The sequence below is a fragment of the Castanea sativa genome, chromosome 3, assembly GCF_040712315.1.
Source record: "Castanea sativa cultivar Marrone di Chiusa Pesio chromosome 3, ASM4071231v1".
NCBI lineage: Eukaryota > Viridiplantae > Streptophyta > Magnoliopsida > Fagales > Fagaceae > Castanea > Castanea sativa.
Window position 1 is genome coordinate 55,250,829 of NC_134015.1, and position 11,788 is coordinate 55,262,616.

The following is an 11,788-nucleotide window of genomic DNA, read 5'->3' on the forward strand; positions in this document are numbered from 1 at the left end:
CTTGAATGGCATTGAAAGAGACAGAACTCAAGCCTCTTATTCAATGGTAAGAGATTTTACTAGTTGAGGCACTGAGTTAATTGGAACCCACAACTTACTACATGGCATTGTCACAAACATTTACCACCTTTCAGGTTTATGGACAGCAGACTTAGATTATGGAACATTTGAAGCAGCAAAACAAACCATTTTGATAAATTCTGCTATGTCCCTGGCATTTATCAAACTCAATGCAAAATGATCACCACCAACCTAACAACCATTAGTCCTACATGCATGTCCATGATCTCCATAGCGCTTGCTCTTTGTGCAGGATTACTACAGATAGTCAGTGGGCTAATTTCATTCAGTTAGACTCAGCACAATTGCATTCATTGATTTTTGGAAAACCAAATGCACCTGTTTGTCTATTGTGGGGGTGTAAGACTAGAAATGCTATTCACCTACTAATGTTGGCATTCAGCATGTAACAGGTCTAAAATGAAGATGATTGGCAACAAAACCCACAGATTTCAAGATTCTATCATAATTCCAACCTTAAATAGGAATTTTCTTTCATAAGCTCATGGATATGCAATGGTGATATGGTGAGAAAAAAATATGAAAAGAAATACTAAACAGCCGAATCAGATACATACCTTGAACCCAACTAGGTGTAAATGGCAGTACCGCACCAAACTTAATGGTTATCTGCAGAGGGAGGTGGTATCTTTTGCACACCCGTGGAGTCCATAGACTGTGAGTGGGCGCATATGATAATTACTACTACAGAGGAACCGACCATGAGCTACGTCAAAACTCTTAAATAATCTATAAATTGTTAATAAAAGATTGGGAAAATCATTAACCACATGTTAAAAGAAATACTGAAATTATACTAAATCTACCGACTCATGCAAAATGTTGAGGCCTCAACCTTCAGAATGAAAGGGAAAAAAGTAGAAGTGTTTCTCTTAGAGGGTTATAGCTCAGTCTCTGGAATGATGCTTCTCAGGAATGACCACTAATATATACGGAAGCCCAAAACATAATTTTATTACAAATTTGCTCAAAACTTCAATGAATCAATAACAGAAACTATAGTTTTTGTTAACCCAAAACCAAAGAAAATTCTTGAGAATATTAACATATAAAAAAAGGGAAAAAAAAAAAATTCCTTTCTAAAGTGCTCGGCCTGCTAATTGAGCTCACATTGGGCCTAACTATCAAAGCCAATGAACCCTGGTGGTTTATTGGCCCTAATTATTATCAGAACTAAGGATCCAGAAACAAAAGACAACACTATGTTTGTGCTCTATTGGCTATTGCCATTATAGGGTTACCAGCCACCCCCCCTGAATCTGTCTTGTGCCTCTGCTGCCTTCTCCTCTTTCAACTTCTGCACAATTTCAAGTATTTTGGGATTGAAGAAACGGTCACGAACGTACTTCCTCTCCTCAGCTTGAATCTCTTTGATAGCACTAGGATATGGGTTAGCAGGAGGTTTCTTCCCTTGAAGACGCGCAATCTGCTTCAATTGAGAATATGCCTTTTTCTTTGCTTTTTTCTCTGCTCGATATTCCATCTAGACACCAAGAAACAACAGCAATCAAAAATTTCTTCCCCCGCACTGGGGGGAGGGGGGTTTGGTCGGGGAATAGAAACAGCGGATGAACAAATTGCAGCTGTTTTTCTGAATTTATGAGTCAGGAATACATACATCAGCTACAGCCATTGCTTCTTCCTCACTAACTCCCTGCTCCTTTAGATCAAGCACCCGCAAACCAAATAAACGAGCTGGAGGGGGATCAAAACCACAAATCCTGTAGAAACACAAAGCCTAAGTGAATTAATGTTTGGCTTACCATTCATGAGTCCAGAAACCAATTTCAATGTTGCTATATAGATCATGAAAAGACCCCAAATCATAAGATAATCGTAGAACTAAAAAGTAGAAGACTTGAAAACATGGCCTTTAATCAAATTACTTGATACTCAGCAAGTTAATGCAGGAAATAGGCCCACTTATTATTAAGATTCAGTCTGAAATTCAATATGAAAGGAACTAACAAAAATTACTAGAAAGAAGACAATACAAATAATGAGTCACTTGCAGCTTGTGAAAAAGAATTATTCCATAACCATCAATGCTTCAGTAAGCAAAGTGTTGGGTGCATGGCACCAAAAAAGTTCCAGCCCACACTGGATTAAATGCAAAAAAATTTTTGTACTGGCCAAGTGAGCCACATGACCTATTCCTTTTTTGATTTAGAGTTCTTATTTTCCTAGGTACTAGGCAGCTAGGGTTATTAACTTATACATATAAAAGAGTCTTATATTTTTTGTGATATGTGTGTGCTGCTGAAAGCCATAGAGAGCTGGTAGCGAGAAAAAGAAAAATAAGAGGGGTGCCGCAAAGAGTGAGCAGCCAAGTGTGTGATGCAATGAGTGCAGTGAAGAAAGAAAAATTGTGTGTGTGAGAGCAAAGAAAACAAAGAGATTTTCTTTAGCCATGAGACATACACAAGGGAATATAAATTGGGGTTTTCTCTAGGGAGAGGTTTTTTGGTTGCTACAGCCAAGGAAAGTTGTTGCTTTCAAGTGAGTGAAGATCTCATGCGAGCTCACATAATTCCTAGACATAGATATAATTGTGTTTAGTGTGGATCTTAAGTTAGGCCTAAGCTTGAGATGGTATTCTAATTGATTTGATAATAGTGAAATTGTTGCAACTCTGTGGACATAGGCACATTGCCGAACCACGTAAATTTTGAGTAGTGTATTATTGTTTCTTTTGCGTAATTTCTTTCTCTATATTTGGCATCTCACATGTTCTAAGAATTAGAGTAAATTCCTAACACAAAGAAAGGAAACTGGAACATCATCCAAGAGCATGAGCAAAACCAAAATTAAATATTTGACCCAAGTATGGTAAGTAGCTCATTAATTGATTACCAACTTAAAAGTAGCCACAGTATGGTCAATTTAACCCACCAAAATCAAGATCAACAGTCCCCATTTTGAGAAATATTTTCTCTTTATCTTAATAACTATGTTCTGTTCCATTTCAGATCATAATCAATTATGCATCCAAAGCAAGAATAAAGGCAATGAAAAGTTCTTTATCAAAACTGTGAGTCAACACTGAATTCAAAAGAATTTCCATCTTTAAAAATAAAGCAACTAGTCCACTTTTATGTGTTTTCAAATCAAGAATATAACTTGTGCATGCATGCAATCACAAACCTCTGAACAGAAAAGAAAAGAAAGGTCAGCAACATGCAGGATACATTTCAATCACACAGATACCCAGTTCATCCAGTTTTGAAATGTTAGCAAACATTCAAGTTTGCCAACAAATAGAACTAATGCGTAGAACAAACTCAGAATGTTTTGTTCCTTTTTTTGTTGTTGTTGTTGTTCACATTTAAAAATTTGGGCCATCAATTTTCTTCAATAACATACTGCTAGCACCATAAGAAAACCAAATTTATAACAATATCGGTATGTTACAAGCATATCATAATGAATGAACCGAAAAATAAATAGACTGCAAAGGAAAAGTAGACATATAGAAACAAGGCAGTACTTGATGGCATCTTCATGTTTTGAGTCCGGATGTTTCTGAAAAAACTTTTTGATATAAACGTCCTCTGGGAGAATGATCCTCTTAACTTTCCCATCAGCACGAGGAAATGTTGCAGGTGGTGCACTGCACATAAGTTAGCAACATAATCAAAATACTATTTTTATCAGTAAGTTACACAAGCACCGAAATGGTCTTGAACCTATGATCTCACTCTCCACCTTCCTCTTACAAGTGAAGGAGGTGCCATTTGACCTAGAGCTCATTGGCACAAGCGCAACATATTCAAAGTATTGAGATTTATGAATAAGAGCTTAAAAAAATTCTTAATGTGGGCATCACAGGCATCAAAATCATAACTTTGATAATAATAGATTAAGAATGCTGGAATTGGATGTATGCATTTAAAGAAAAGTTCACACTTTTGACATACTTTATTCACATCTATATTTCTTTTGCAGTGAACCAATTGCAAAACTTTTTTTTTTTGGAGATATATATGATAGAATTTCAACCTATGTTATTCGCTCCACGATAATAGCACTTTATCATCAAGCTCAGACATCATTGATTTTTTGTGTAGGCGGGGTTCAAACCCAAGTCCCTTTTATTTATTTATTTATTTATGGGTAATCAAAGATTTATTTCATAAAAATGACATCATGTTTGCGATGGTGAACACTTAGAACTTAAAATGAATACAAGTACCTTAGGAAGAGATACAAATAGAAAGAAGAAATTCAGTAATGGAAATACATTATGTAAAACCCCAAATTTTACCCCTACTCCCTTATTTGATGACGAGACTTACGAGCTAACTAGTCTATTATAATTTATAATATTCACCTCATTTGTTCTTAACTAATTCAACCAAAAAACACCCCCAAACCAAAGACAAAATGGACAGAATTCACAAATAAGGAACCCGGTCCCTTATTTGACCATAAGGGACTTGTTGAGCGAACTAGTATTCACCCCATTTGTTCTAAACTAATTCAACTAAAAAAAAAAATCCAAAAACCAAAGTAATAATGGAAAGACGAAACAAATAAATTTAGAAGTTAAAATTTGAAATTATCATAAGGAAGTTTACTAGTTGAGCTAACTAGTATTCACCCCATCTGTTCTTAACAAATTCAACATGTAATTCAACTAAAAAAAAAAAATCCCAAAACCAAAGTAATAATGGAAAGACTAAACAAATAAATTTAGAAGTTGCAAAATTTGAAATTAGAATCAAGCAGAATTGAGACCATAACAAACCAAGCCTATTCTCTTCAACCCCACCACATTTTTCAACAAAATAATGATGATTAAGTAATACCCAGAAGCGAAATGGGATTTCAAACAGCACATATATACTGAATCACATATAAAAAAACTAAAATTTGAGCAAACCCAGATAAAGGTAAGAACTAATAAGTTATTAAATGCAATAGAGAGAGAGAGAGAGAGAACTGTTCCATGGCTTTGAGCCAAATAGGCTCGGACTTGGCCAAGCCCTTGACGAGCTTTCTGGTACGAGTAAGCAAATCTCCTTTGAGGAACGACATGGCTTTGCCTTTTCCTTTGGCTTTGCTGATATCTGTCTTGTCTTAGCGAGACTGTGCTTTGCCTTCCACTTTGCTTTTTTCCGTTTTTGTTTTGTTTTGTATTTTTTTTTTTTTTTTGGGTACTGAGACAAGTTTAACTCAGGTTTTTTATTTATAGTTTTTTTTTTGTCTAAAAAATATATAAAATAATTGTGAGTATTTTTAATAATGTGTAAAAGTGAAATAGACTAGTGTCATAATTTTTAGGATTTTTCTCTATGTCAAGTTGATAAGAGTTTAAAATTTTGAATTTAAAAAACTTAGTAACTTTTTAAAAAAATAGCAAATTATTCTTTTAACTAGTTTCTTTTTTTAAATTTAAAATTATTTAACTAAAAAATAGAAGTATTTTAGAGGGTTTAAAAATTTGTGTGAGAATATTTTAGTACGCAAAATAATGAAATCCAAACAACAAATTTTATTATTAATAATATAGATAACCCACTAGGGGTGGGTCAATACAAACACAAAGAAGATTTTCTAAATTAAAGTATGAATATTTATTATTTAAAAGTTTTTAAAGTTTGGTAAGTTTTTTTTAAAAGTTTTTAAAAGGAAATATAATGTATTTTACATTCAATTATTATATAAAACATAAAATTTTGTAAATAATATAATGTGTGGTAGAATAATGTTTCTAGTACTTTTTTTATAAATAGTTTATCATCTATACGTCTTAAATGACCTAAAGATGAAGTATGTATAATTTTAGGAAAAAAAATACAAAACTTTAATAACATTAAAAAGATGTAATTTTATCAAGAACTAACTAGCATTATGATGAGAATGTAACATAATTGCCAATGAAGCAACTCCTCTCTTTTTTACGAACTACTTCTCCCAAAGCATTACTAAAGTGGATCGGAGTAAACTGAAATAGATTGAAGTGGACCAAAATAGATTGAAATGGACCAAATAGAATGAATAGACCGAAATAGAGAAAATGGACCAAAGTGGAATGAAATGGACCGAGTGGACTAAAATGGACCAAATAGACCAAATAGGACCGAAATGGATCAACGTAGACTGAAATGGACTGAATTGATCGAGGTAAACGAAAATGCTATGCTGATGTGGCATAATAGGAGTGTAACAACAATAAATGCTACGCTTCAACTTTTAGGTATTATATAGATATAGATGTAATAGAAACATGGTACCAAAAACTTTTTTTTTTTTCATTATGAGTGCTCAAAATATATGGTTTTACTATACTTTTTAGACCATAGTTTTCACATTGTTTTAAAAACTAAAACCCCAATATTGCTACCAAACTGACCCTTAACTTTCCAAAATAAGTAATGCCATGTATCTTTAACGGAATGTCAAAACTTGCTCCTAAGCCAAGCCTTTCCACAAATGTTTTCTATGGTTACAAGATTTTTCCTTCGGTGGATGATGAATTTTTTTTTTTTTTTTTGAGAATCTAGACTAAAAGGCCCTTGTATTATTCATTGATGAAAAAAATTACAAAGCATCTCGAACAATTAGAGGAGCTATATCATCAGGAGTGGACTCAAACCAAACTTGTAGCTCATTGCCTAACTTAGCATGTTTGGCAAGAAAATGGGCAACAGAGTTGCTTAAGCGTTTCACATGGGTAAAGGTACAGACCCGAAAACCAGAAGCAAAAAAGAAAACATCTTGGATTACATGGCCATACTTTAGATGAAAGACGTCATTGGCCAACAGCGATTTAATAATTTTCTCAGCATCGCCTTCGAACACCAAATTAGAAACGTTCAGCTCCCTCGCAAATGTCAAAGCTCTTCAGCATGCTAAGGCTTCAACAATTTCCGCACATGTGGGAACTAGGATACGTTCAGCCATTGCTCCTATCACTCGATCACAGCAATCTTGGATCACAACTCCTAGTCTAGCAACCCCCTGTTCTGAGAAGACGGCCCCATTGAAATTTACCTTGAGATGTGGTGTTATAGGAGGGATCCACCTGGAAACTCTCAAGCTTTCTGAACCTCCCCTTCAATCCAATACCTGAGTTGATTTGAACTCCACCTGCAGAATCTCAGCCTTGGCTTGGATCAGTTGGTACTCCATGACAGCTTTGCCCAGTTGTGTAGCATTTCTTCTATCCCAAATAACCATAAGATTGTTGCTAAAAGGTCGACATTAATTCGATCCCTTCTCATCAACACCACTGCGCAAAAATCCGCAAAGAGAATGAAGCTTTTACTTAACAACTTCTTGAGCTCATCATCAGGTTCCCGTATTACAAACAGTCTTCGATAGCCCCATAGAGCATGGATAGTGTCTTCACCATTATATTTACAATTTGGATAGCAAGCGTACCTAACCACACCTCTAAGCAGCAGGTTATGCAGAGTTGGTAAGGCCTCACCAGCTGCTCTCCAAATCATGTGCTTCACCTTGTAAGGAACCTCCAGATGCCATATCCCCTTCCATAGCTGTGTACTCCTTTCCCCTGATGAGCAACTTGGCATCAAATTTCTATCCTTTCTTGCTAGTAGTTTATAGGTTGATCGAGTGGTGTGTTTGCCATGTTTTGAAGGTAACCACACCTTTTTGTCCTGTGATTCATAAACACTAAGAGGTATCCATTTTATAATCTTTGCTTCATGAGGTACAAAGTTATTGCCAATTAACTCTACCTTCCACTCATGCTTGTCATGACTTATGAGATCACATACCTTTGAAACATTGCCTAAACCTAAGAGAGGAGATATAACTCTTGACCCCGAGACTTGTGGAAGCCATCTGTCACTTCTGACCTAAATAGACTGGCCATTCCCAACTCTCCACACCCTTCCCACTTCAATGACATGTTTTGCTTGTATGATGCTCTTCTAGGCATAGGAGCCTTTGTTAGAGGACTCACGATCCATTATTGAGTAGTTAGGGAAAAACTTAGCCTTGAATTCTTTATGGAAAAGACAATTTTCAATTTTCTCAAGACGCCATAATTGCTTGGCCAATAGTGAATCTTGAACTTGCTCAACTCTCTAAACCCCATACCTCCCTCATCTTTGGGCTGACACATCTTCTCCCAACTAACCCAGTGTATCTTCCTTTGCTCACCTCTATACCCCCACCAAAATTTTCTAATAAGAGTTTCTATATCTTAAATCAACCCTTTCGATAACTTAAAGCAGGACATTGTGTAAGTGGGGATTGCTTGAATGACAGCCTTGATGAGAATTTCATGCCTTGCTTGTGATAACAACTTCTCTTTCCAACCCTTTAATTTTATCCATATTATTTCCTTAATTATGCTGAATGACTTTTTCTTTGCTCTCCCAACCAGTGAGGGTAAACCCAAGTATTGCTCATATCTTTGGGTTGTAGGAATACTCAAGAAAGTAGTTACTGCTTCTTGAGTCCACTAAGGTGTATTCGAACTAAAGAAAATATTCGCCTTCCCCCTGTTTATGCACTGCCCTGAAGCTCTCTCATATTGGTATAGGATCGACTAGATCTTCACACATTCAGAGATAGTAGCTCTACAAACTAAACTGTCATTGATAAACAGAAAGTGCGAGACTCTTGGACTAGTGGGTCACAAAGAAACTCCCTTTATATCTCCATTCTCCTCTGCCCTCTTAAATAAAGAATGCAAACCTTCTGTCACCAATAGTAACAGGTAGGGGGATAATGGGTCTCCCTGACGCAAACCCCTCGTGGGGGTAATGGACCCGTTAGGTTGACCATTAAGCAATACTAAGTAAGTAATTGAACGGGTACAAGCAACGATAAGATTTATCCATCTTTGGTTAAAACCCATCTTCTCCATGACCTTCTCTAAATACACCCATTCGGCTCGGTCATTTGCTTTGCTCATATCGAGCTTCAAAGCCATATATCCCATCTTGCCACATCTTTGTTCCTTCAAGTAGTGTAGTGTTTAATGTGCTACAAGAATATTATTTGTGATAAGGCGATCATACATGAACGTGCTTTGAGTTTCTGACACTAGGTTAGGCAGTAAAGGCTTCAATCGGTTTGCCAAGATCTTTGCTATCAACTTATACAACACATTACTTAAGTTGATCGGCCTAAAATCAGATACTTTTCTAGGACTTTGAATTTTTGGAATCAATGATATGGAAGTATGATTAAGGGAAATAGGAATGGTACCTGAGTTGAGCACTATAAGGATTGCTTTAGAAACTTCCTTTCCAATATTCTCCCATAACTACTTATAAAACAACGGTGGAAGACCATCTGGACCCGGGGCTGTATCTGCATCCATTTGCTTGAGAGCAGACAACATCTCTGCCAGCACGAAAGGTTTAAGCAATTCAAAATTCATATCTTTCGTAACCCGTAATTCCACACCATTGAGTACAGGGTCCAAATCTGTGGTGTTTGTAGTGGTGAATAGCGAAGATTAGTACCCTGTAAGCAAATCTCCAATCTGATTTTCCCCTTCCCCCCAAGTCCCCTATTCATTCTTAATCCTTGAAATAAAATTTTGCTTATTCCTTTCCGTGGCGCTACAATGGAAATACTTGGTGTTTTGATCCCCGTATCGAAGCCATTCAGTTCTAGAGCGTTGCTTCCACATGCATTCCTCCCTATCCATGAGCTGTTTAATCTCATAAATTAGCACTTTTACATGAGCATGCCCCTGCCTGCCATGGATGCACTCTCTGCCTTCAGTAGTTCTTTCCTTTTCCTAGCCAAAGTGAGTGAACATTGCCAAAAATATTTTTATCCCATAGCTTAAGTTGATTTTGGCAGCCACTAACCTTCCTTAAGGCCTTATCCATTGGATTACCATTGGAGCACATATCCCACGCCTAGTGGACAACTCTTTTACATTGCTCATCCTTAAGCCACATTGCCTCAAACCGAAAAGGTCTTTGAGGTCGATAAAATCAAGTTTGGATATCCTCTGTAGCAAGCCATAAAGGTTTATGGTTAGAGGACAAACTTTGCAAATGGTGCAACCAGACTGATGGGAACTTCAATAGCCATTTAGTTGTTGCCAGAGCTCTGTCCAGCCGAACCCACATCAAAGGACCATTGAATCGATTGTTACACCATGTAAAAGGTAAGCCCTAAAAGCCTAAATCCTTAAATCCACAGAAATCCTGGCAGTCCTTAAAATCCTGCATTTACTTCTCTAGCCAAGATCGCACCTCCAGATTTCTCCTCAACTTTCGTAATTTTGTTGAAATCACCAATACATACCCATGGCAAATCATGCTGGGATGCAAGATGGCGAAGGATTGACAAATAATTTTCTTGGTTAGCCATTTCAAGTGCTCCATAGAACCCCGCGAAGTGCTAGGTGTCATCAATTCCTGGATTTATCACTACGTTGATATGTCGAGGCGCAAAAGTTCTAATGTGAAGGTTGATGTCATTTGACCACCATAAAGGCAAGCCCTCCACCCAAATTCTTCCTTGGCACAATAAATAAATTGTCAAATTTCAGGCAACACCTCAGTCGTTCCAAGTAGGACTTCTTCTTCCTAGTTTCCATCAAAAAAACCAGGTTGGGATCTTTTGCCTTCACTAAATCCGAAAGCTCTCGAACTCGCCGTGGGTTGCCAAGCCCATGGTAGTTCCAATGTATGCAATTCATGTTGAACGATGGGGTTGAAGGACAGCCATTGCCGATGGATTGGATGGTATAGGAGCTTCATCAAGACTCATCTCTTGCCATTTTGCTGGTTGTACTTTTGATATATCAAGTGTTGACCTTTTCCTCAGTTGGGTGTTATTTGGTACCTGTATCTCATCAACTCGGGCTACCCTAGTTATCCTAGTCCATCCACCCCCTTGATCTTCTGTGGCTTGTTGATGGGCTCGACCTAATTTGTTAACTCCCGAAAGGGCCTCCTTAACTCCTCACATGCCTTTCCCTGCACAAATTGAAGCCCACGTTTGTCCTTCAGCCTAGCTGATGAAGGCCTATTTACTAGCCCACACAACTTAACAAGCCCAAAACACACCATTGATGTTGGTCCCCCACCTAGTGCTCCCGCCTTGATATCATGACGAAGATCATTGTCATTAATACACAAAGCATCCAAAGACGTGTTATTTGGAAATTCATCTAGCCTGATACAATCCCACAATTCTCAGTCTCAAACTTCCTGATATCTCGGTCTATTTCCTGTAACTAAGCCAGGAATGGATCACCACCCTCAAACTTACCCACATTCTGCATACCCAAAACTGAAGAAACACCTAAGGTCATTTTACTCACAGTTTCATTGTCCTTAAGTGCTTCCTCACTAGCTCCTTCCTAGAGAGTGGACTTTTTCGATTTCGAAATGAACCTAGCTGGATTTACCTTTTTTGTAGGTAGATTAGCTGGGGTAGCAGTAAATTCTGCATACTCCACGCCCTCCTTTGAATGCCACTCTATATCAGGATTGCCCTCAAACGGAGATTGATGAAGATTCTCCTTCACCGTGCTTGAGTTGCTTCTCCCCATCACTTATAGCACATTTTTTGACAAAAACACTGGCTCCATCATAGTAACTAGGAACAAAAACAACTGATTTATTATAGGATCTATATGGAGGAGCTCTTAAACTCTGATCAAACTATTTTTTTTCCGCAGTGAGAGTGCCTTTGCTTTCAATCCACATTTTACACTCTTTGTCTCCATGATCCAGACGCTCACACTAATAACAAA

The 11,788-nt window shown here is 37.2% G+C and overlaps 1 protein-coding gene across 1 annotated transcript; it reads right to left on the reverse strand.

The window, feature by feature from the left end:
* Positions 1 to 987: 987 nt before the first annotated feature.
* LOC142627027 (uncharacterized) lies at positions 988 to 5,218 on the reverse strand. The gene is made up of 4 exons (XM_075800805.1): positions 5,024 to 5,218; positions 3,569 to 3,691; positions 1,700 to 1,802; positions 988 to 1,564 (listed from the first exon to the last, which is right to left on the reverse strand). The coding sequence occupies exons 1-4, from the start codon at positions 5,116 to 5,118 to the stop codon at positions 1,319 to 1,321; spliced, it is 567 nt and encodes a 188-aa protein (XP_075656920.1). The 5' UTR covers positions 5,119 to 5,218; the 3' UTR covers positions 988 to 1,318.
* Between the last annotated feature and the right edge of the window lie 6,570 nt (positions 5,219 to 11,788).